The sequence below is a fragment of the Rhinolophus hipposideros genome (assembly GCF_964194185.1).
Source record: "Rhinolophus hipposideros genome assembly, chromosome: 14".
Taxonomy (NCBI): Eukaryota; Metazoa; Chordata; class Mammalia; order Chiroptera; family Rhinolophidae; genus Rhinolophus; species Rhinolophus hipposideros.
Window position 1 is genome coordinate 19,931,430 of NC_138060.1, and position 25,787 is coordinate 19,957,216.

At 57.3% G+C, this 25,787-nt stretch overlaps 1 protein-coding gene across 4 annotated transcripts in view; it reads right to left on the reverse strand.

Moving 5' to 3' along the window:
• Positions 1–23,977, reverse strand: part of PRKCD (protein kinase C delta) — a 29,298-nt gene extending 5,321 nt beyond the window's left edge. The window contains exons 1-13 of one of the 4 annotated variants that reach the window (XM_081073233.1): positions 23,849–23,977; positions 7,468–7,590; positions 6,096–6,295; positions 4,775–4,835; positions 4,441–4,603; positions 4,315–4,346; positions 3,111–3,196; positions 2,743–2,872; positions 1,971–2,071; positions 1,237–1,333; positions 918–1,018; positions 594–767; positions 96–187 (exon numbers count right to left, since the gene is read on the reverse strand). In XM_081073233.1, coding sequence (XP_080929359.1) covers positions 96–187; positions 594–767; positions 918–1,018; positions 1,237–1,333; positions 1,971–2,071; positions 2,743–2,872; positions 3,111–3,196; positions 4,315–4,346; positions 4,441–4,603; positions 4,775–4,835; positions 6,096–6,295; positions 7,468–7,582 — 1,352 coding nt within the window. In that variant the 5' untranslated portion in view covers positions 7,583–7,590; positions 23,849–23,977. Of the gene's footprint in view, positions 1–95; positions 188–593; positions 768–917; positions 1,019–1,236; positions 1,334–1,970; positions 2,072–2,742; positions 2,873–3,110; positions 3,197–4,314; positions 4,347–4,440; positions 4,604–4,774; positions 4,836–6,095; positions 6,296–7,467; positions 7,591–13,322; positions 13,342–23,433; positions 23,650–23,848 lie in introns of those variants that run through there. The other 3 variants (XM_081073232.1, XM_081073235.1, XM_081073234.1) reach the window with 3 other exon arrangements.
• Between the last annotated feature and the right edge of the window lie 1,810 nt (positions 23,978–25,787).

Here is a 25,787-nt window from a genome sequence, read left to right on the forward strand (position 1 = left end):
CTCAGCTCTAGCCCACGCTGGCTTGTCCAGGGAAAGGAAGAAGGAATGGAGGGCAGCCTGGCAGTGGGCTCTCCCCCCACAGGGCCCTCACGTACGTGGCGCGGTACAGCTCGAAGCGGCCTTTGTCCTGGATGTGATACATGAGGTCCCCCCCGTTGAGGAACTCCATCACGAAGAACAGGTGGTCCTGGGGTGGGGAGGGGGGTGAGCAGAGGCACAGAAACGGGTGGGAGGCTCCCTTGCTGAAGGGTCCCCCACACTCCGGACAGAGGGTGGCAGGGTCAGGGGGTAGTCAGGGCTCACACCCACTCCTGGGGCACGACAATGGACGGGGGGGGGCTTTATACCCAAGTCTTTATACCCAAGACTACTTCTGGAAGATCTAGTTCAAGAATTAGGCAGCAGAAGGTGGTGGGCCGAAGTGGGGGACAACTCTGCCCTGGGGGACATGAGGGGAGGAGACATGGCCCCGCCCTCGGGAGTATGAGGAGGGGGACAGCACTGCCTGCAGTGGTCTGGGTAGGAGACATGGCCCTGTGTGGGGGGTGGGGGGCTGCAGCTACAGGGGCAATGACAGTGGGAGGGTTAAACACCTTGGTCTGGAAGGTGCAGAAGAGGTGGGTGAGAAAGGGATTCTCCCAGGCGAGCGCCAGCACCCGCTTCTCCACCATGGTGCACTCCACGTCATCGTCAATGAGAACCACATCCTTCTTGAGGGCCTTGATAGCGAAGAACTCCTTTTTGCCCTTCAGCTCAGCAAGCAGCACCTGACAGGTGGTCGGCAATGCTGAGCAGGAGAGGCCCGGGCCCCACAGAGCCACCCGACCAGGAAGAAGCCAGGTAGGGTGAGAAGTAGATGCCCCTGGGCTCCTGAGTCTGGGTCCCTTGGGCTGCCCCAGGGCTATGTGGCCCCTTACCTTCCCAAAGCTGCCTTTGCCCAGCATCTTGTGGAAGATGAAGTTCTCAATGTTGCACCTGGTGCTGCCCTCCCAGATCTTGCCATAGGTGCCATTGTCTGCTAGAGAGATGGCATTTCAGACTCGGGTCTCTGGCTGCCAAGTCTCCTCCCCTGGGGCCAGGGGTAGGCTGGGGTAAGGGCCTCAGAGAGCAGGGGGCTGCTTCCCCAATGGGGGTGCCTCCTCTCAGATATCACTTGATAGCAGAGGGAGGCCAGACCCCGTCCTCGGCCCTAGTGAGGCGTGGGGACTTTCCTGGGGGCAGTGGGTCCAGCTTTACCTGGGGCATCATCTCCAGAGACTCCTGGCTTCTTCTCGAAATGCTGGTAGATCCCAACAGGCTCTGCAGACTCTGTGTCAGACTTCCGGATGGATCTCTGGAGGAGGGTGTGGTGGTTGGGGGCATAGGTGGTCATCCCATGGTTGGAACTCCCAGCCCAGAGGGAGGACCCCAACCATCCATAACTCCACCCTTGATACCAGTGGGGGACAGCAGGAGCAAAGCCCGCGACCCCCCGACCCCCCCCCCACTCTTCCAGCAGCACAGGGCTGCCTCTGAGGACTGCAAAGCAGTGATTACAAACAAAAGTTTTGTCAACTGGATACCACCTTCCCAACCACTTACTCAATAGATTTTTGTTTATGTTGCCTTCACTTGTGATTGGTTCTAGAATTTTACCTTCAAGTTTTGTGGCATCCCTCAAGCCCGACCCACACCCAACACATACACAAAACATACGCACAAGGCTTTTAATTCCCAGTGTTCCAACCTTGAGGCCCCCAGGTTCAACCCTCAAGTAAAGAACAGCTTGAATAACTAATTTCTCGTGAGAATAAGCCCACCACCTTCTGCTGCCTAATTCTTGAACTAGATCTTCCAGAAGTAGTCTTGGGTATAAAGACTTGGGTATAAAGCCCCCCCCCGTCCATTGTCGTGCCCCAGGAGTGGGTGTGAGCCCTGACTACCCCCTGACCCTGCCACCCTCTGTCCGGGGTTCCCACGGTGCCACCCACCTGGCTGACTTGGTTCAACGCCTCGGCCAAGAGCTTCTGGTTGATGCCGCAGAGGTTGGCAACCTTCTTCTGGCACTTATGGTGCACGTTCATGCCACAGTCTGGGATGAGGGAGAAGCAGGGCCATTAGAGCCCCTGCCCAAGCAGGGGAGCCAACAGGCTATGGGAGAAGGATCTCCCTTGCCTGAGGCCCAGCTGAGGTCAGGAAGGGTAGAAGAGAAAGCAGGAGAAAAGAGGGCTTTGGTGGGAGTCTGCTGGACTTCCTGTCTTTAGAAAAAAATGTATCTGAAGCCAGTGTGAGCACTTCAAATCTTTCATTATTTAAAGAAGGAAAAGAAAAAGCAAAAGATATGGGACCTAATTCTGAACCCTTCAGAGAATGTATGAAACAACGTAGGCAAGTCCCTTTTCTTCTAGGGGTCTCTTGTTTCTCCTCTATCAGTGAAGCTGGGGCAGGGGAGGGGGTGTATGACGTGTGTTTGGAGAGCACCTGCTGACATGTGGCAGTGATTTCCTGGGTCCTACTCTACTCTTACCCCTATTTTATACTTGAGGATGTGGAGCTCAGAAGGGTGGGGCCTCCTGTCCGGTGGTCACACAACAGGTACATAGTAGCGCCAGTTGGGCCAGGAGGGAGGGGTCACCAAGGCTGCCCCACATGAAATCCCCCAGCGAGGGAGCACAGGCAGAATCCGTTTATGAGGTCTGGGCGGGTAGGCACAGCTGGGACCCCCCGCCCCGCGGCCCCAGCCCACAGGTAGGTACCACGCACCTTCACACTTCAGCCCCTGCTTCACCAGCCCCCAGAGCAGGCTGCCGCAGTGGTCACAGAAGGTGGGGCTCATGTAGTTGTACACCTTGAACCGGTGCGGCATGTCAATGTTGAAACGTTCTTTCTGGAACTGAGGTGGGGGAAGGTCACAGGTCAAGAGTCACATATCAGCTCTAGCCTCTTCCTTAACCCCTAGCTCTCCCCCAACCCCATGCAAGGCAAGATGTGAACAGGGCCCCACCGGGGACTGGGAAATCCAGAGGTCCAAGAAAGGACTAAGAAACACGGGGAGGGGGAGGGCGAGCCCGAATCCCGCCCAGCTGGCCGAGCCCCCCACCCCCCAGGGCCCTGCCCTGGCCCAGCCTCACTAAGGTGTCCCGGCTGTTGGTGGCAGTGCCGGTGCACCGGCCAATGATCTTGTCGATGCATTTCTTGTGGATGGCAGCGTTGCATTCTTGAGGAGGCGCAGGCCAGGAGGGGGATGGGAAGGCAGCAGGAGGGGCACAATGCGTGAGCTGGCCCAGTCCAGCCCCTCCACAAAGACACCATTCTCCCAGCCACCCACACCCTCAGAGCTTGAGTTTTCTCTCCTCTGGCCAGCCCCTGAAGGAGGGGCCTAGAAAGGATGGGACAGGGAGGACAGGCCAATCTGGTGGATCTCAGATATTAGGAAAGGCTCAGAGACTGGGGCAGGGAGGGGGACAGAAGGGAGGGGCCTGGGTGTTGCCGTGAGAAATGGAGGCAGGGGAGCCCCCCTTCTGTGCCCCAGGACAGCAAACAGCTCCTAAACTCTATCCCACACACATGTACACACAGATACACCCTAACTCAAAGACACCTGGACATACATATACAGCATGTGTAATAATCACAAGGCTTCTTATATAGGATGTTTACCATGTGCCAGGCACACCTAAAAACAGCTTATATATTTTATCCCACTTGATCTCCACAATGACTCTATTATCCCTATTTTAGATAAGGAAACTGAGGCACAGAGAGGTTAAGGAACTTTGCTTTAGGCCCTAGAGCTAGGAAGTGGTAGAGCTGGGATTCAAATCCAGGTAGTCTGGCTCCAGAGCTTGTGCTCATACGGCCGGCCCACACTGCCTGGTGCATGTACCCGTATGGGGACAGATTTGCTCATACGCGTGCACACATATCTAACAGAAGCACACAGGCAGCCGGGGACGGTCCAGTCAAGGTGTGACAGCTTCTCTGGGGGAAAAGAGCCCTGATGTGCAGCACTAGCTGATTTCCAGGTAAATACTCCACCGTGGCCTATTGTAGGCTACCAATGTGATGTCACTGAATGCAGTCGGGAAGAGACACGCAGAACTGGCTTCCATGAGCTGGCGCAAGTCAGCGGCAGCACTCTCTAAATGCAGCTATCATACACACATGCACTCAGACGTGGAAAATCTCACGTGGAAAATCTACTCAAGCACGTAGAGTCTTTGTCTAGACATGCAGTCCCAACACAGGGACACAGGCTCTCCTGTGAACACACACAGGCACTGGCAGGCACACATGTCCACACGTGAGTACAAACCAGATTGTAGAGACACTTACGCCTGCATTTGTAACCTTGCTTGTTGAGACCCCTGAAAGGCAAATCCCCAGGCAGGGTGAGTGTGGGGAAGCACTGGGTGGCCCTCTCTACCCGCACCGACCCCAATGGGCACAGCCAGCCCTTACCAAACAAATTCTTTGCACACAGAACAGAAGGTGGGCTGCCGAAAGAAGGTGGCGATAAACTCGTGGTTCTTGATGTAGTGAATTTTGGCCTGTTTGATGGCTCCACGGCGGATCATTGTTGGGAACTTGGCCTCGTCTTCAACCCGAAGAGACTGCTTACAATCTGGGGACCACGGAGTGGTGAGGTCAGCTGCAGCCGCAGGGCGGGCAACATTCCTGCAGTCCCTCCCAGGGTGGCCCTGGACAGACCGCTGATGGGGGCTGCTTTTCTAAACCTCTACCCTGGCTCTGGCCTCTGAACCTACACCCCCAGCCCAGGTGGGGAGGGTCTTACCTCCGTCTTCCAGGAAATACTGTACAGACATCAACAACTTGGCCTGGGGTTGGAGGTCCAGCTGCAGGGGTGAGGGTGGAGGGGGTCAATGAGGGCGGGCCCAGGCCAAGCCAGACTCAGAACCCGCCCCCATGGTTGGTCCCCCAAAGCCAAGGGAGTCCTGGCAACCTGGCCAGACACCTGTCTGCCTGGTGTGGGAAGGCCAGGGCCCCGCCCCTGAGCCCCGCCCACAACCTCCTACTTAGGGGTATTATTACATTTGGGGAAGTGAAAGGATCCAGCCCACACCCAGCCTGGCCCCATGGCCCGGGAACAGAGTGGGAAGGGAAACTCCCCACCCTCAACCCTGCTGCCCCCTTACCAAGGATCTTAGAATGGAGGGCCCCTGTCCCCCTGAACATGCAACACAGACATACACGTACTCATTCATGCTGCTCCTCTGTGTCAGCGGTTCTACATGTCATCCCTTCACACAGACTGGCGGATTCTGAGGGCAGGACCCTCACCTTTGATTAACAATGTCCCTTGGGGCGGCGGACAGAGAGCTCAGCAAGTGTCTCTGCCTGACTGGCCGACGGTTGGTCCAGCCCTGGGTCAATTTCACTCTTAGCCCTTCAGCCCTCCCTGGCGGATGACGAGAGTCCCTGATGGTCACAGGGTCTTTTCCAGTGGGGACATCTTAGCTGCAGGGGCGGGGGACTCTCTGCCAGCGCTGGCATCTGTGGCCATAAGGGCCACATGGCCACATGCGGTTTGGCAGGTGAGTGGTGGGCCATCAGCCTTCCCTTCATCTACCTCCTCGATGCTGGAGATCATAGTGCTGTTCTCCATCGCCTGCCTGGACCTAGAATATCTGCACAGATTCTAAACAGAACTGGGAACAATGGTGCCTCTGAGAAAGGGGCCTGGTGTCTGGGGTTAGGGCAGCATACACCCTTACATACAGTTTGAAATGTTTTACTACGTGTACGTCTTGCCTTTAAAAAATTAAAAGGGAAAACAGTAGTCACAGTAACAAGGCTGGTTTTCTTTAGCACCTATCCTGTGTCCAGTTCTACAATTAGCCCTTTACATCTAGCTGCTCATTTCATCTGAACAGCTGACCTGAGGTAGGGTCTTTAACAGCTTCTCCTTTTTACGGATCTGGAAACAGGCTCAGAGAAGTTGGAGATTTGATAAATCGCAGAGCCCGGATTCAAACTCAGGCTATGTCAGCTGCAAAGCTGCATTCAGCCATGCTCACTCCACACACGCACAGACACACACACACACATGCGCACACACATGCACACACGCACAACCGCAGCTCGGTGCCCCTCACCCAGAACTCGGCCTTGCCATTGTTCTTCTTGCAGCGCTCGGCCAGCACTGACACGCCCACTGTCACCTCAGACATTGGCTCCTCAGCTGCCCGCATCAGCACAATCTGGATGACGCGGCCCTCGTATATGTGGGCATCAAACGTGGACTTCCACTCCGGGTACATGGTGGGCTTCTTCTGCACCAGCGTTTTCCCACGCTCTGCAATGGAGGCCAAGCTGGCCAGATCAGGTGAGGGCCCCTCTGTCCCTCCCTTCCCAGAAGCCCCACAGCCTTCAGCCCTGATAGCATCTGCCTGGCTCTTTCTCCCCGAGGGCCTGCCATGGCTTCCTAGTGTCCTCGGGACGGAGTCTCTACTCCTCAGCCAGCATGACTGTGCCCTGCTCACCTCACCAGCCTCATCTCAACACAGTGTGCTCCGGAACACAGAACTCTTGGCAGTTTGTCTTGGGCGACCTGCCAGGTCCCACCTCCAGGCCTTTGCTCCTGCTCGTCCCTCTTTCTGTGACCGTCTTCCTCTAGCCCCACTTAGATATCCCCTTCCCTATGCATTCACTCAGTAAACACGGCTGAGAGCTCCCATATGCCAGGGCCCTGTACTGGAGGCAAGGAACATGGCAGAAAGAAAAGTTGAACCTGGTGTCTGCCCTCCTAGAGCTTGAGTCCCAGGTAGAGACATGACCCAGTTCTTCCCTCAAGTAAATGTTAAATCATAGCTGTAATAAAATTGAAGGAGGCAAGGCAGGTGGTTCTAGACCCGCCTGTGTCAGGGGGCGTGTCCCAGCTTAAGGGTTGGGAAGGCTTCCTGGAGGAAGGGACAGTTCAGCTGAGACCTAAAGGACGAGCCAGGGTTCACCAGATGAGGGCAGAAGCAAGAAGGAATGCCGTGAGATGTTCGCCTCTTCCAGGAAGACACCCCTAACCTCTCAGCCTGGGAGAGTGCCTCCTCTCAGCTTCCCAATCACAGGACTCATTGTCTGGCTTCCCCACCTGACTGTGAACCCCATGAAGGCAGGACCAGGTCAGCTCTGGAACACACCAGTGTCCTAAGTGCCCAGCACAGGGCCTGGCATAGTAGATAGACATGTGGAAGCTGTTGGGTGAAACAACCAATGGGGAAGGAGCCAGAAGCTCTGAGCTCTAGTGAGGGCTCCATGCAGCCAGTGCTGGAGGCCCTATAGGCACGTGGTGGCCTCTGTTGTCCCGGTCCACAGCTGGGAGGGGCAGGGAGACGAGGATGAGGAAAAGTAGGATCCCTCAGTGGTTCTAAGGGAACAAGGGCTCCCCTCCCCCCGCCAGGACCTCCCGCTATGCCCTGACTCCCAGCAGCACTGGCTGCTGCCACTTCTCCGGGGTCCAGCCTCCAGCCCTACCTGTGCTGAGTGCCTCCTTCATCTTCACGGCACAGAAGGGCGGGTTTGCCTCATCCGTGGCCTGCAGGGAGCCCAGCTCGTAAGAGTTGAAGGCAATGCGCAGGAACGGTGCCATGATGGAGCCTGCAGGGGGGTTGTATGGACAGAAAGGCTGAGGAGAGGCAGCAGGGCAGGCCCGCAGAACAGCCCTGGGAGGGGTCAGGTATCTGCTCCCCCCAGGCTCTCACAGCATTGAGTCTGGCCTACACAGTTCTTAAAATGCACTAGTACTAGTTGCCAATGTTAAAATTGAGAAGTTTTATGTAAGTCTAGATTTGTGGCTTACCTGGTAAAACTAGAAGATGGGACATCAATCAAGAGTTGGCTGGCACTGCTCCCTTGGTTGGCCACCCCTGCGTCTACTCCAGGCAGGGACTCCTTTTCACTCCTCTCCAAAACCTATCTGGGCCCTGTGGACCTTTGAGTCTGTGACTCCATTCCTTTGGGAGTTATTCAATGCCTCTAATATCCAACTGTGCACACCTACTAAGTGCCAGGTACCCAGCATGTGCTGCCCAAGATGGGCAGGAGAGTGCCTCTTCCTCCCCACACCCTGCCCACTCAGCCCTTCTTGGTTTTCAAAATATTTTGCTCCTAACTACGCAGGCAGACAAGCAGGGCCAAGAGAACCTCCCCTACTTTTCAGACAGGAAAACTGACACCCTGAGGCCACGCCAGAATCTAAAGCTGGGATTCCACTAATGAAGCACCCTCTTCATTCAGAGGCCAGGGCAGTGCAGGGCCCGCCCACATCGCCTGACCCTTCTGAACCCGAGCCCCTTGGGGTCAGGGGACTCTCGCCTACCCAGAAGGTTGCCTGCACTTTCAAACAAAATTGTTTCCAAATATGAAACTATTTTAATGTTCCATGTAATGCTGAGTTTGCTTTTTGAAACCACACGTTGGTCCCACATTCCTCCATTCCTCACCATTCTTCAAATAGAGGGGGTCACTACAGGCAGTGACGCCAAGGGTCTTTGGGCTGCCATTTGTGGTGAAGCCCACGCCGGCACACTCATACACCTACTCGAACACTGGCTCCAGGCCTGGGCCCCATACAGAAGGGTCCTGCACAACCTCGGCTGACAACTCTCACTCATCTACTGCACGTACCTATGCACTTGTCCTCCATGCTGAGCACAGGCCAGCAGAGAAGCACACTCAGACATGCGCCCCGACCCACACACATGGACGAGAGCACATGCAGCAGCCACCCAGCCCTGGGATGGCTCCCCCGGCTCCTGCACAGGCAGCCAGAGCCGCAACCAGGTCTGCTGGGAGCTCTCAGCCCAGATGAGCTCACAGGAAACTGACCTCAGCCTGCATCCCAGCCCAGGGGCCTGGCCGGTCCTCTGAGGCCAGCAGCCAGAGCAGAGAGAAGGGGACGGGAGGGGCAGACGCCACCATGTCCCCTGCCTAGGTCTGGCTCCTACTCAGAGGGAGTGACAGTGGGTGTGCAAACTCACGTCTGAGATCAGGCCCCAAAGCCTTCAGCCTGAGCCCAGCCAGGCCAGGCGCCATGACCTCTCAGTAGAAGGGAGACAGAGAGAGCCAGCTGGGGGCTGCTGCTGGCTGCTCCCTGGGCCGGAGCATGCATGAGTGTGCAAGGTGGTGTGTGAGGGTACATGTAGGTGACTGCGCAGCTGTGGAGATGTGTGTCTGCAAGGTCATGTGAGTGGGTGGCACGTGGTAGGCACTCAGGAAATGTTGAAGTGAAGAGCGAGCTGCATGGGCCTGGCTGGGAGTGGGTGTAGGAGTCTGGGTGAGTGTCCCAAACTCCCAGGCCAAGAAGACATCGTGCCCCTTCCTGCCGCCCTACCTGGCCTGGGGGTCCAAGGTGCGGAGCATCCAGATCATGCTCCCTGGGGATCCAGAATGACTGGGGGGTGAGGGGGGGACCATTGCACAAACTTGCCACACGTCTGCGTCCACATTCCCAGGGCCTGAGCCCAGCAGACATGGCTCAGCTCCATGTTTCCTGACAAGATAACCTCAAGATCTCCAGGTGGGGCAATGACAGGCTTTCTGAGTGTCTCAGAGGATGAGGGTTAAATGGGCAGGTGGACAGGGATAAGAGAAGTAGTTGTGCCATAGGGGCTTGGCTCCTGGGGGAGACTGGGTCAGGGCTGCCTCAGGTGGCCAAATGATGACGGTCAAGCTGCCTGGGTACAAGACCCTGATACCAATGCTGCCTTGGCTGTGCAACTCTGTGCAGGGCACTTGGCCTCTCTGAGTCTCAGCCCCACCCTCCCATCTTCCAGATGAGGAATGGTCCTTGGTGTAGGGTTGTCATGATGATAACTTGTGTAGGGACGAGAGCCAACATCAACCCCACAGACCCTGGGGTGGGATCTTTTTAATGCTATCACCCCTTCTTGCTTGCAGCACCCATCTCTCACCTTTGCACGTTCCTTCTCAGTTTCCGAAGTACACTCACATTCCCCAAGGCATCCATTCCACCTTCCCGTCAGCCCAGGACGACAGTCCTGATAACTGAGCCCACTTCTCAGATAGGGCAACCAAGTCCCATAGAGCTGCTCATCCTGAAGCAGCGGGCATGCCAAACACCTGCTGGCAGCTCCTCCTCCCCACCGCCTCCCCTTGGGGCCCAGCTATGACCTCCCCTGCCTCCAGGTGGCATGGGGACTGCCCCAGGGCTGCATGGAGGAGGGGTGAGTGGAAGGTATCAGAGAAGCCCCAGGAGGGTGAGGCACAGCCCAGCCCGGCAGGCGGCCCATTAGGCCTGCCCTCCAGCTTTCTGCAGTCACTCAGAGCAGCTGCTGTTCACAGTTAGCTAGAAGCCACAGGAGGGAAAACCACAACCACATAAGGCCCTGACCCCAAACCTGCACTGCCAGGCCACAGTGCCACAAGGAGGGAGACCTCCTGGGGCTCCTTGGCAGTAACCCTAGGGTTAGGTCACCTAGTGCCAACTTCCTAGGAGTAAAACTAGAGCATGGGTACTGCCAGGTTCTACCACCTCCTCCACCCCAGTTGCACTGCTGGGACCCCAGGAAGGGGACAGATACCATGAACTGGCATCTTCTCCCATCACCGTGTGACTCTGAGAGAGGTTTTGGGCCCTGCACGCCGAGTCTGCCCTTCACAGTGGCACCAGTCACCCACCTACGTCGCAGAGGGTCTGAACATTGGTGGGAAGGCAAGGGGGTATAGAAACGGCAGAAAAGCAAGGTGTGCCGACTATTTATAGCCCCATGCAAATAGGCACAGGCCTACAGGCCCCAGAGGAAGGCCACTGGCTCAGCCTCATCACTGCTCTGCAGGGCCATAGAGGTGGCAGGGACTTGACCCCACACAGGGCTCCGTAGGGACCAGCTCCTTGGAGCCGGCTGAGGCCGGCCAGGCCTTTCCCAGCCAGTTGTGGCCTCTTAGTCTCTGCCCTCCTGCTTCTCCAGCATACAGTGGAGGCAGCCCAATGATGCAGAGAGCACTGGACTTGGAGTCCAAAGGTCTGGGTGTGAATCCCAGAGCCCTCACTTACCAGAAGGATCATCCTTCTCTGATGCCAACAACACACCAGATTAGCCTTGTAAGGGCGTTGACATACTTTATCCCTATGCAAGTCCAGGAGATGAGTATTTTACTGATGAAGAAACAGGCTCAGGAAGGCTAAGTGACTTGCCCAAGATCACACAGCCCGTAGGTGGTAGAAGAAGGATTTGAATCTAGGCCTGCCTGATGTTTCAGCCCACAAACTTTCCAGTGCACCATGTCAGGAAGAAGAGATGAAGAGAAAAAGGGGGCAGAAGTAAAAATAAGTGTGCCAGGAGCAGCACAGACGACACTCTCATGAGGACAAATAGAGAGGTGAGGACACCGGGAGACTGTACCCTGTGCTTGATGCGTCTAGACTGGCACTGCCCTGCCCTTGAGGACCCCCCCCGCCCATACACCGAGGATCTGCTGCCTTCCCTCCTGTCCCAGCCGCTTGGGCCAGCCTCCAGTTCTCAAAACCTGGGCAAGGCTTGGCCGTACTGGATTCCAGCCCCAGGGGGTGAGGGCCCACTAGGCCTGCCCCCCACCCTGCCCTAGACAAGCAGCCCAGAGGGAAGGAAAGGTGGTGCTGGGCCAGGACAGAGCAGGCATGTCACCTCCTCAGGGCAATGGCAACCTGCTCCCAGCCAGTCCAGGGCAGTGAGCAAGGTTGCCCTTGAGCTGACCAGAGTGACCGCACTGGTTGGAGCTCTTGGGACACAGAGGACAAGTATGCATGTTGCAAATCCACAGGTGTGCACATGAGTGTGTTCAGCAAAGGAGGCAGGGTGGGGACCATGACCTGAGGGTGGCACCACCAGGAACAGGAATATATTTTCTAATTTTTCTACAACCACATTAAGTTGTTTGATAATAATTTTGTTGAAGGTAAAAAATAAAACCCAGCAAGCCAAACTTTCCGCCTTTCAGAGACTGATGTGCCCATATTTTTGTAGAGGGGAAACTGAGGACAATGAGGGCCCCTTGATCTGCAGAGCCGGCCTGTTGCCCTCCACTCCAGCACTTCCCTGGCATTTGATTCTGTCTCACAGGCCACAGGAGGATGCCCACTGGACAGAGGAGCAAAGTGGGACCTGAAAAGAAAGGCCTGGGCCAGGCTCTTGGAGTGTATGTGAATGTGGTGGGAGGCTCCTTCACAAAGTGTACCCGGAAATCAGGAGGTGGCAGGCTGAGGTCTAGGAAAGCAAGGGTAGGGTAAGTAGAGATCAGCCGAGGCCCCTGGTGGGTCAGGTGTCTGCTCCCTTAAACAGGCCCCTGAGGGGCAGAGGACGCCGCTCCCATGCAACCCTCTCCTCACGCACCTTGGCGCAGCCCCGGCTGCCCGCCTATGGAAGGCACCACAGCCCCGTCAAGACTGGGTGGGGTGGTGTCGGCCCAGGCCCTCCTAGAGATGCAGCTCCTGCCTGGACCCTGCCAAGGTGCAGCCCACACAGGCCTTGAAGGATGAGGGAAGGAGGGAGGAGGTACACGAGGCCCAGGCAGGGGGAGGGAAGGAGATGGAGAGGGAGTGTGAGGAGCAGGAGGAAGCAGGACTGTCCCTGGCAGAGTTGCAACAGGGCAAGGGGGCTGGGTGTGGTGGAAGCTGCTGGGCTGGGCAGGTAGGCGGGTAGCAGCTTGGCTAGGAGGCTGGCCTCCCCAGGCAGCCTTCCCAGACGGAAGCGAGTTAAGGAGGCCACAGGGGTTTCACAACCCAGGAAATTGGCTCAGCAAGAAGAGCAGGAGGCAGGGGAAGGGACGTGCTAGCAAGACCCTTCCAGGGCCCCCCACCAGGGCCTAACCACCATGTCCCTAGCCCTGTCCTGGGAGGAGCAGCAGCTGTGGTCTGAGGTCATGGCCACCTCCCGAACGGAGTGTGGGGGGGGAGCTGCTCCCTCCCCACACCTGCTCCTCCCCAGAACTCGCTCCTTCTCACCCTCACCCCCCACACACCAACCACTGCCTCAACTATATTCCCTTTCCCTAGGGACCTCTCCCATCTGTTACCACTCCTGCCCCTCCCCATTCATTCTTCCTACAGCTTGGAACTTCCTGGGCTCCCACAGTCCTTGTAGAAAGCCCATGCCTCAGCCTGGCCCTGGCCTATCCTCCACCTCAACTCTCACCATTGGCTATTCTGTGACTACTCCTAAATGCCCCACTTTCAAGTCTCCCTGTTTTTGTATATGCAGTTCCCTCAGCCAGAATGTCCTCCTTAATTCCTATGTACCCTTCCAGACAGTTCTAAAGGTCAGCCCTGGGGGATCCTCCCCCAGTCCCCAGGAAGCCAGCTGTTCCCCCACCCCATGCCCTCCCTCAGGTACCCTGTGCAGGTGTCTGGGGTCCTGCTCCTGCTGAGGACTTGGGCCTGTGGTCTGGGCCGTGTCTGCCTCCAGCTCAGCCTTCTCAGCCCTGGCCACACACCTGACTACCCAGGGGATGTTCAAAATTTCCACTGCTTGGTTCAGCCCAGCCCCCTGGAATCAGAGGTGAGATGAGCAGTATGATTAAAACTTCTGCAATTGTGAAAGGGGTAACAATACCTGAGGAATCAAAGAGAGACCTGGGCCTTCTTCCCAGGAAACACATGCATGTGACATTTGCACATAACAGGTTGGGGGCTGCAGGCTCCAAAGGCCCGGCCCAGCCCCAGGTCACCCCCAGACCTCCTCAGGCCCAGCAAGCAGGCCTCACATGACAAGACACCCCAAGCCCATGCAACTCACAGTATGATGGGGGCAGTCACATAAATATGTAATTGCAGAGGAGGATATGACTCGCTCAGGCAGTGAGCAGAAGGAAAAGAGTGAGAGGAGCTGAGGGCCGTAGAGTCTGTTGGCTCGGGGGTCAGGAGGGCTTCAGTTTGAGGGATGAGCAGAGGTGTTATGGGCCCACCCAGCCAGAGGATCTGGAAGGGTCTGAGAAGCAAGACTTGGGACCCTGGCTGGCATCGGCTCACACCCAGCCCTGCCAGCATGTGTGGGGAGTAGGACCTCCTTGGGTCCTACTCCAGGTACAGGCCTCGAGTCACTCAGTTAGCCCTAGGATTGGGGAAGCTCTTGGCTCAGCCAGAGAGAGGAAGCCGAGTATCCCTGAGGGAAAGACAAATGCCCCTTCATGGCAGGATTGAGGACAAGGGGCCTCTGTGAGAGGCCGGGGTGGGGGGTACGTGAGGGCCTCTCCCAGAATAACCACACACGTGCACACACGGCACACCCACCAACCCACAGTTACACGTGGGGAGCCCTGCTTGCAGTTGGGGACACACACAGACAGCTGTGGCCACAGGCACACACACACTCCTATGACATCTCAGTGGCACCCACTCTGAGAAACACCCCCGCATTCACTGGCTCGCACGTGTTGACAGATATACCACAGCAGGCCCACGCAGACCACAGAGGACATGAACACCCCTGTGCATTCACCAGCAGAGATCCATGTGCACACAGAGAGACACAGCACATCGTGTACATATGGGCACAAAACAGACACACACAAGCCAGGAAGAACCCACACACGCCTGACGAGGGTCGACCGCAGACCCGCAGGCACAAGGGCTGGGGAGACGAGGTGGAGGGAAGGGCATCTGAGTGCCAGGCAGGCTACGCCTCCCAACTGAGGGACGTGACAAACGTCCCTCCTGGCCCAGAGCAAAGTCCAAAGTGCGCCAGGGAAGGAGCAGACAGGTCAGGCTCGCGGCTGGGCAGGGCTCCTCTGCCCACCTGCCTGAGGGGAAGTCAATGGAGGCTGAAGATGAGGCCGGGGGTCACAGGTGGCAGTCACAGGCCTGGCACACACAAGCGGAGGGCTGGCACCTGTGAGGGTGGGAGGACTACATCAGGCACCCCGCACGTGACCTCCATGGAGCTCCATACTCACTAGGCAGAAACTGACACAGAGAGGTGGAGCAGTTCAGTGGGGAGCAGTTCAGCCACAAAGTCAGCGGGGCAGCCCCCTTCAAAGGCGGAGAGGGACCCTCTGGTTCTCACACCAGCCATGCCCATCTGGCCTCCACGGGTGCAAGGGCCTGTGCATGTGACTGGGGGTGGGAATGGCTCCTCCACAGCCCCCACAGAGGTGGGCCCCACGTCTGCTCCTCAGCTCTTCTTTCTCTCTGTGCACCCACTGCGGTCATCTCCTAGAGTTCCCACGATTTTCCTGATGGTAGACAATTATCTTTGGGGAAAGGTGAGATGGCCACCTAAGGCTTTTGCCATCCATCCATCCCCACAAGGGGAGAGGGCCCGGATGATGCCTCTTCACTTCAGGGGTCAGGAGAAAGCCGGGGAGAGGCAGGACTGTAGCCTGCCTCCCACGGCAGGCAGTGAACAGAGGAACTGGACAGTGAGGGCCTGGGTGTGGGCTGGATGGGTCTAATTCAGATCGGGTCTTCCCTGCGTGCCCTGCAAGCTTGGCCAAGGTGCCGCAGCGTCATATGTAAAAGGGACTGGTCTTGCTTGCCGAGGAGCTTGTGCTGAATGCAGCTCCTGGCGCAGAGGCAGCTGTCACCATCAGCGTTATCACCACTGTCATCCTGACACCTGGCCCTCTCCCAATCCACCCCACTGCCCATTTCCACTCAGCCCTGCAGTGTCCTGCTCTGGTCTGCCGCTCTGGGAAGAGACAGGCCTGGGTCCACCGGCAGACTCCAGGGCAGCTGTTATCCTTCTCAGGGCCTGTTCCCGTGTTGACAATATATACCTCTAAGCTTTCTCCAGCCCTGATACTACAAGACCCTACAATCTTCCTCCTGTCTCCAGCCACGCCCACCCGCCCCCAGAACCCACAGCCCATACCAAGCAGACATCTGATCCGGTCTCGGGCTTTGGCAACGGGCTGCTCCACTGCACCTGTTTACCCAACACAGCCGTAGACATGATCCAAAGCTTCCGGGGCTGTTGTGAAAACAGCAGCTCAGCCACCACAAACCTGCCCTCCTGGGCACCTTGGCAGGAACCTTCGAGGGACAGCCATCCTGGATGTGTACCCAGAGCCTCTCGAACTTCCCAACAAAGGCCCACAGAATCCTCCCCATTCTGCTCTGTGCATGCTACCTCGGACTCTCAGGTTACTTTCAGCCCAGACCCTCTGGAACCCACCTGCCTCCCCAACCTCATCACGCTCTAGAGGTGCGCCAACACATCCAAAACAGACCAGCTGATGTTCTCCCAGTCAAGCGCCTCCATCTCCTAGCAGCACCAGTGCCTGCCTCATTGTTCAGACCAGACGACTGGAGGTCCTTGTCCTTCTCCCCCCTCCTCCCCACCCAGCAACACTATCATTTCTGTCTCTGCGTCTGTCCTGAAGTCACTTCTTCTCTCAGCCTGTTGCCCCCTTGCTGGCACCGTCATCTTCCCCAGCGCTGCACCTGCCTGCTCACTGTTCTCCATTCTCTGCTCCGGCTCCCGCGTCCCTCTTCCCCAGGACTAGGTGGGACTCTTAAAACAATAAAGCAGATCTCAACGCTCCCTGCCCAAGCCCCCAGTGTTTCCTGTTTGCCCTGATAAGCCCAGACACTGCCTCTCCATGGCCTGCCTCACCCAACCAGCTCCCATTAGCTCCCTGACCTCTTCAGCCACTGCCCTCCCTCACTCCTCTGCCCTTGCCACAAGGACCCCTTTTAGTTGCCTGAACAACCAAGTCCCATGCTGCTTAGGAGCTTCTGCACTTGCTGTTCTATCTCCTGGGCCCCTTCCTCAAAATACACACTGGTTCCTTCTCCTTATTCAGGTCTGAAATGGGCCTGGTCTGCCCATTTCACAGATGAGGCAACTGAGGCTCAAAACAGTCCAGTCCCTGGCTTAAGAGTACACCGCCAGTAAATATCCAGAAAGAATTTGAACCCAAGTCTGTCTACTGCCTGCAGAGGTCTTGCTCCTAAACCTTCAGGATGCCCTCATTCACTCTCTTAGACCAGGCCTCTTCCAATCTCTAGTCCTTCAGCCTCCTGGCCCCTGCCAACTACCCCACTATCATTACCATGCCAACACCCGAGGCTCCAAGCCGCTTGGCCCCAAAGGCCAAAGCTTAGCTCAACCCTCACTGACCTTCTGCGTGTCCCTGGGACAGGCAGGTCTCTGCCATCAGCTGCCATTTGTCAAAGATGTGTGTGTAGGGGGCATTTCTAGCTCCCCCCACTCCTCCAGCCTTCATCAGCCCCAGCCCAAAGGCTGACTCCAGGGGTCTGAAGGGTAAGGCAGGCCGGCAGGAGGGCTCACTATCCACCCCTCATCACCAGCCTCAGCTGCTCCAAGCCCAATGTCCTGTGGGGGGCCAGAGCACGGGAAGGGGCTCGGGGGAGGCCTGAGGGGGCAGCAGGCAGCTGCAGACTGCCTTTCCCTTCTATTTGTCATGGTATCTATTTTTCTCCCTTTGAAAGGGAGTGAGGGGGAGAAGAGCAGGAAGGGGCTGGGCACTGAGTGGGCACAGCTGCTCCACCCTGGACCTCCTCTCCTCAGAGGACATGGAACCTATTGAACCCACGGAACCCTCCCCACCCTGCAACACTGCCTGTGAAGGGAGACTCAAGGGGGGATGAGGGAACCAGAGACCTGGCTCCTCAGCCAGGCTCTGCAGCCACCTGGCCCTGTGACACTGGGCCAATGCCCGGGCCATCAGACATAATAACCCAATCATCGGTACCACTTGCTGTTTTTTGAACAGTTACCATGCACCGGGTGCTAAGTGATTTACATAACTACAGTTGCTACTCCTTAAACACTAACAATGTGTCAGGCCCAGTGCTAGCTACTTTGCATACATTTTCTGTTGTTTCTGGCACAACCCAATATAGGTAGCTGCTATCACTGTCTCATTTGTCAGAGGGGGAAACAGGCACTGGGCCGCAAAGCCACTTGCCCAGGTTCACTCACACAGTGCCCTGGAGCTGCCTCATCCCAGAGATGCAGCCCAGCATGGCCACTCATACACAAGGGGGCCATGCTTGCCAGAGCTAATGCTCGAAGCCTTAGCTTCCAGGCTCCTCCAAAGCAAAGGAGGAGCAGGGATTGTGGGGCCTGGGAGGGAGCTTCATGGCCTCAGACCCTCTCCCTGAGTCTCTATCTAGGCCTGGCCGGTCGGCTTAATCCACTGGCCAGACACTGCTCCCCTCACAGGCAAGGCCAGGGCGGGGCAAGCCACAGACGGAGGGCTGGTCAGTCCCATTCTGAAACCACTTCCTGGGCAGCCCAGAGGAAGTGAGCCTCCGGAAACACCTCGGATGGACGGGCCTCTCCCCTGGGCCTAGGCCTTGGAAAGTACACAGATGGCCCAGGAGAAGTACCTTTCTGCCTTCCAGTCCTCAGAGCCCAACAACACCATTTCTACCAGGCATGGACACTGTGCGGGGACTGAATGCTGACAGGACCCCCACTCGCCTGGGAGCACCTTGGCCCATGACCACAGGCAGCCCACTTCCTTCTCTGTGGCAGCAGCCATAACGGGTGCCAGCACAGCTGACATGGCCCCTCCCCCCACCCATGCTCCCCATCTCAAAGCCAAGCCCTGGTCATCCTGGGGGCCAAGGCCAGGTGGGCAGGCTAGCCAGTGAATGCCCGGGCAGAGCCCACCTCCCAGTGTGGCCCAGCCCCCTCGAGCACCTGTGGTCACAGCTACACCTCCAACCTCACTCTCAGTGCCAGACACAGGCTGGGCTGTGAGCCTGACCAAGGACAGCCCCTTCCTGACCCAGAGTGGGCAGAGCGTGGTGTACGTGGGCAGGCGTCTGAGTATAAGGATGACTGGTGAGCATGAACATGCATGTTGGAGCGTGCCTGCGGGTGAGTGCATCTGAACACCTGTGTATGTGTGTGCACATGTGCATGTGTACACACTCACGGGTCTGTGACCACGGGTGCCGAGTGTTGCCTCAGTTTCTGTATCCCCGTGAGAGCACAGTATACGTCTATGCGGCCAAGTAGGTGATGCTTGAGAACTGAAAGGGGGCTGGCTCCAAAGCTAATTAATGGAACCTCTTAGGGAATGCGGCTCAGTGCCGGGAGGGGATGGGCCCCTGACCTCAGCCAGCCAAGGGCACATCATCTCCTCCCCACCAGATTTGCGGAAGATTGAATAAACAGAAGACCCAATGGATACCCTGCGTTTGTTCATCCCCAACTCTCACCCTCACCCTAGGAGTGAGGGCCTTGCCCTCCTGCACCCCTCGGCCCCAATTAGGCCCACTTGTCTAATCACCCCCAAGACCTCTAAATGCTTGAAAGTCAGTAAGGGCTGCAAGTTGGGGGTTGATCAGGGAGGACTCCTGGAGAAAAGACCTTTGCCATCCCTCCCCGTTGTCACTATCTAGGTTCCAAAGACCCTCCGCATCCCCCGCCATGCCCCCTGAATCCTGCTCAGTGGGCTCTGGACACGCAATGGGTAATCCACAGGCTGCGTTCATTGCAATGGGGGCTGGAGGAGGAAAGGCTGGCCCCAAAGGAAAGAATTTCTAGCTTTATGAAGGGCCTCAGAGACTAGCCTTCCCCAACATTCCTTAAGGACTCAGCCCAGTTCACCCTGAATCTGGGGGCTGGGGAGGGGGATTCAGAGTCCCTCCTCTGGCCCCAGAGAGGCTGGGGAAATGGGGGAACGGGGGTGTGTAAGGGAGCTCAGTTATGCCAAGAGCTGGAAGATTTCGTTGCATTCCTAGCTCGGTGTCCAACCCACTGTAGGGCCCCGCGCAAACCTCAGTTTCCCTGTGTGATGATGAGGATAGCCTGAGGCAGAGAAAACAGACCTGGAAAAGCTGAGATATCCACTCTCAACCCTTGGCTCACACACCCCCTTCTCTCTAACTGACCAGCAAAGTGTCACCACTCCTTGCCCAAAACCACTGGTGGGCCCCAGGCTTCTAAGCTCCAAGGCCAAAGCTCTTCCTGGGCCAGAAGCCAGTTCCAGGCAGGAAGCACTCACACTCAGGACTTACTGCTCCCCTCTCTGGGCACCCATGCCCCATGCCTAGACGAAGGACTCGGTGCGCTGTCCCCCACCCACAACTGAATCCCAGGATGGAAGGGGAGGAGCCCAGAGAGGAAGACTACCCTGTCCACTGGCCATCTGTCTAAGAGGACCTAGTCTTCCTCGGGGCTCCTGGCTCCCCCTTGCCTTTAGTCCTGGCTCCTGCTGCCACCACCACCACACAACAATCACCAGAAGAAACAGACCTGCAAACCTCACCTGAGTCAGTTCCCAGCAGATCTGCAGGAACAAGAGAAAACAGCTGAGCAGGAGGCAGCACCGAACAGGCTCTCCTCATCATTCAGCCCCAGCATGACTGACACAGGCCTGGCTCAGCCTCATCTGACTCTGACCTTAGGCGTCTTTGAACTTGACTTTCTCTTCTGTGAAACAGGGTGTTGGGCCCAGCTTTTCCAGGACACTGGCTATAGATCCACTCCATGCTAGGGGCTGGAATACTGTCTCAGCCCTCAGAACCCTTCCAAGCTACAGACACAGAAGAAAACTATTCCTAATCCTCCTGTCTACAAGAGATTGTCCTGTGGGCTTAGGAGACCTGGGGTGTAATCAGGTACTATTGCCTTGTGGCCTGGGGCAATTCCTCAAGTTTGTCTCATCTTAAAATGGGGAGAATACACCTCCCCAGGTGGATTGCAGGCTCCAATAATGTGACATGCCAGGTCCTGTGCTGGACTCATACTGGGAGTGCCAAGTGAATAGTGATACTTTTTTGTTCCTTGCTTTGCATCTTCTAGTAGAAGTGATTCTTACATTACCCATTGTGCCCATTATACAGCTAAAAGAAACTGAGGCCCAGGGAGCTCCTGGAAGGAAGGAATAGCAAAGGCAGCAAGGTGCCCTGGGTGTCCTGGTTGAAAGACCTGAGCACTTTTTCTGCATGCCAGGCCTCCACAAAAGATGCCCCTCTTCAGATGTGAGCCGCTCCTCCAGCTGAAGATTCCCATCACCATTCCCTGGGGACCGAGACATCCTCAGGTTTTATCTTTTTGTCTGTACTTTAAGTTACCTCTAATTTTAATTTAAACTCCAATTAGCTGTGCCAGCTAAACGGTGTCACTGCCCTGCAGTCACAGCTCCAAATCACTCCTCGCTGCTCTCTCTACCACTGCTGCTGAGACTGGGAGGAGGGGTGTCATGTGGGATGAACAGGGCTGGATGCTGGGAGGGTTTCTGTCAGTCGTCTTCCCTCCCACAAGCAGCCTGGTCAAAGGGATGGGAGGCAGACAACAGACAGATTCCCCGGGAGGAAACTGGGGTGGGGGACTATCTGGGCTTTTATTAGCCCCAGCTCCCAGGAGAATAGGGACCATACAATTGGGGGGAGGTGGTCACCAAATAAGACTTAGCATGTGCTGAGCTCTCACTATGGGCCAACGCTGTGCTAAAGGACCTTTGACACAGGACCTCTAGTCATCAACTTTCTCCATTCTGCAGATAAGGCAAGAGATTTAGAGAGACCTAGCTCTGGTCTCTTGCTCTTTTAAGCCCAGGTCTTCTCTGGGTTCAGAGTCCAAGGTCTTGGTCACAACACTACAAACCCCAAGACTTGTCCTCTGGTGTCTGGCAACTTGGGGGGGTAGAGGAAGGTGAGAAATGAAGGTCTCCCCACTCTCCCCAGGATCCAGGGCCGGGCTAGAGCATGAGGCATGCACACCCCCACACTGGGGCTCTCACCTTTCCTCCCAGCACTGTCACCCCAGGGCACAGGCACCACACACCTTGTTTCATCCCCTCTTGCGCCTGACACCCACGCCCAAGCACTCTCAGTTCCCCACAAGCACAGTTACTCCCGTAGCACACAGACTCACAGTTTCATACAGTCAGACTGTGAGTGTCCCACCAGTCATAGGTCCACACCACGTCTTGCCCCCTGCCCCAGTCCTGTCACACACCAGATCCGTTACAACACCCTACAGCCAGGTATAGCTGTCCCAACACCTCCACATCACACACACACACACTCACACTCACTCTCTCCACATCTGCCCTCTGCTGGCCTGTCCACCACACCCCAACTCAGTTCACAGCAGGAACAAGCAAACCTGATGGAACAGTCCCCTCTCTTGGTGACTTGGTCAGCCTGATCACAGTGTCTCAGTAGCAGAGGGAGAGGAAGAACAACACGTGAGTGTCTGTGCGTGAACGCGTGCACACACACACACACACACTCATAAAGACACACATGAACCTGGTGGGCTGGAACCCTCATACCAGGGGCTCCCACAATTAACAGCTTGAAAATACTCATGGGCCAGTGGGTCACCACGACACACCCAATGCAACATAGGACCCTCCAAACACCCCGGGAAGTACACACATAGTTGCAAAGGGCACACAGAGCGTCAGAACACCCAGATACGCGCACACACACACACACACACACACACACACACAGAGGCAAATCATACATGAGAAAAAGGACTCACAGGGGCAAGCTCCAAACACAGTGACAAAGAACACCCAAGCCAACACAGACACACAACATACCTACACGCTTAGACATACAAGAGACTCAGCGCACGAAGACAGGAGCCATACATACAGGGCAGGGGCCAGAGGAGAAGGGGGTCAACCCTCCACTCACAGCAAATTCTTCTGATCAGGTTTAAGTGGGGGACTCAGTGGGGAAGGTGGGAAAGTGGGGCACTTCTGAAGGTGCCCACCTCCTTCACCCCGCTTTCCTCCTCCGTCTCCCGTCACCGGTCTGGGACCCCAAAGGCGTGGTGTCTGAATTGCGGAGGGGTTGGGGCAGACAAGTCCTTGAACAGGTCACCAGGGTAGGGGGCTCAAAGGAGCAAAAGGGCGAGACGGGAAGGGGAGGGTGATGGAGACGAGCCACGCCCAGGCCGGAGACAGATGGAGACACCGAGAGACACAGAGACTGAAAGGAGATAGAGCGAGGCGGAGGCACCGCGCGGGCGGGGCCGGGACCGGGGGCCGGGAGGCGAGGCCCGGCGGACCGCCTGGCTCGGGCCGCGCGGTAGAAAAGGGGAGGCGGCGGGACAGGCGAGGGGCGGCGAGCGCCGGCCGGGGGCGCGGCTCCCGGAGGACGAGACTTAGGGGGCGGCGAGGGATGGGGGTTGGGCGAAGGGGCAAGCGAAGAGTGAAGGACAGAGACCAGGCAGAGGCGGACGGGGGGAGGGGGGGGACAGATGGACGGACGGAGGGCCCCAGAGATTCGGGAGGGACGGGTGGACTTTCGAAGATGGGGACACAGGCGGGTAGAGGGGCTGGGAGCAGACGGACACGAGGGCCTCGGCCCCTACCGTTGAACCGAGGGACAGACGGACGGGGGTACGGAGGCACCGGCGGGTCCCGGGGCGCGGCGACACTTTGGCTGGCGGCGGATCAGTTTCTCAGTTTCGGAAACGGGACCCAAAGAGGGGAGGGGGACAGGAGGGGCAGCGCGCCCTCGGGGTCGCTGGGACCCCGCGTTCGGACCCGGCCCTCACTCACCTCCAGGCGCAGGGCCGGGCGCCAGGGGTCGCGGCGGCGGGGGTCCGGCTCCCCGCGCGGCTCCTGGGCGCGCGCTCAGACGTGGGTCCTGGAGGGGCCAGACCCGGACGGGCCCGGCGGCGGGAGAAGTACCGTCCCCGCCTCGGCGCGGCCGGCGGGTGCCGGGGGTCGCTCCGCGGATCCCAGGGCCGCCGCCTCCCGCGCCGCTGCACACGGAAGTGCAAGGGGCGGGGCGGGGCGACCTCACCCAGGTGCCGGCCCGGCCCGCCCCCGGATCAGGGCCTGCCCCTCGAAGGCCCCGCCTCCGCGCTGGGAGCCGGGGTCCAGCATCCCTGCCTCGGCTCGAGTCCCTCGGTGTCTGGGCCTCTCTGCCCTCCCTCTCACCTCGACCCCCGTCCCCCATCAGCTCACGTACCAGCCCTTAGAGGGGGCCGCTGAGGCCCGACGGAGGGGGCGTTACCTCCGCCCCCACCCCGAAGCACGCAAGCCGGGAGGCGCCCGCGGGGGTTCCCCAGATCCCGGCGCCCACGCCCGGGACTCCCCACCAGCCTGCTGGCCAGTCACGCCAGGCCTCTCTCTTTCTCTTCCTGTTGACTGGAGTGCAGACGCCGCGGGGCTCGGTGCCCGCTGCCAGGCCGGCTGGTTTCGGCCCTGCCCCTACACGAGCTGGGAAGACTCCAGGGCGGGAGGCTCTAGCAGGTCTGCTGCTGGTCAGACGCTTCTGAGAGCGATCCCTGCCCCGATCCCCCACTGGTCCGCTCTCCCGGCCGGGCTTTCCAGAGTTCTCCACCGCCCCTGGCAGACGCCTAAGCTTCCTTTCCAGACTGGGAACTTGGTTGTCAGGCATAACTCATTCATTCATTCGTTCATTCATTCATTCATTGAGTTTTCCCTGGGCTGAAGTCTGGAGAGGGAGTGGGGTCCAGGGAGTCCATTCTCTCTGCCTCCAAAGCTCAGAAAGTCAAGCCGCTGGCTTTGTACTCCAAAGAAATGCCACTTTCCAGAGGCGTAAAAGAGGGTTCCGGGTCTCAGGCCTCCTGCGGAAACCGCTAGAGGGGATGAGGAGAGTCCAGACTGCTCTTCCCAGCTGAAGAGTAAGGGATGAAAATCGGGGTGGGGGTGGGGCAATCCTGAGGAGGCCTGAGCTGACTTTAGTCTTCTCAAGAAGCAGGTGGTGGCAGCTATTACAACGGATTGGGCTCCTGGGGGGATCATAGGGCAGAGGGGCAGGAGAAAGGAGGCAGCTGGATGGGGCAGAGGGGCTGTCACATTGTTCAGGTGGGAAGACCCTGGGTTGGGTAAGGTGGGTCCCTTACAGGGCTGTGTGAATGTGGGGTGGGGATGTTGAGAACCCTGGGAGAGATGTGGATCCTGAAATTCTGTTTTAAGTGTGTGCAGGCGGGGGCAAAGGGAAGTGTCTGGACTGCAAAGAGAAAAACTGCAATGACTCTTCCCACCACAGAGAGAGGGGGGCCCTGGTGCCCTACACCTGGGAAGGAGGACCTAGGTAGGCTCTTTCCACCAAGCTGGACTGCTCTCGCCACACTGCACTGTCATTTGGGAAATAGGCATGCCTTACCTCACAACCAGACCTTTGAGCATGCTGTTCCCTGAGCTGCGATGCCATTTCCCACCCCCACCCCCCCCCATATCTCTACCTATCTGGGTTGTGATCACTCAAATGCTACTCTCCCTGAGCCCAGCTGTGAATCCATGGCATTTCCCTGAGCTAAGGAACTGTATTCTTATGTGTTCATTAGCGTGTTTTGTGTCCTGGTCTCCCCGCCCGATCCCATGACTTCCCTGGGGTTGGGCTGGAGAAAAAGGTGAGTCAAGGTGACTCCAGGTGACTTTTGCCCACCTGGGATCAAGTTTCCTTTCTGGCTCCTCCCTCCAGATCCAGTGGCCAACTCAGCCTCTCCCACAACATCAACAATAGGCTGACCCAGTACCAGAGACCACTGAAGGGGAGGGCTGACCCATGGGGAGCTCCAGGTTCTGCCACCGGACTTTTATTCCCACACCTTAGGTTCACCTTGGAAAACGGAAAGTAAGAATAATGGCTATCACTGACGAAGCTTCCCTGGTGCCAGGCCCTTTGCTGGATACTGAATGTGTGAATCTGTTTGGTCCTCAAGACCCTTTAAGATGAGGGCCACTATTAGTGAGTGCCACTTTTGGTGATGGGCAAATTGAGTCTTTCAAAGAGAGATAAAGCCCCTTGGTGAAGGGTACACAGCTAGTAAATGGCAGAGGCAGAATTCCAACTGGCTCCAAAACCCGTGTTTTAGTTCAGGAGTCCTCAATCTCAGCACTACTGACTTTCGGGCCAGATAACTGTTGTGGGAACTGCC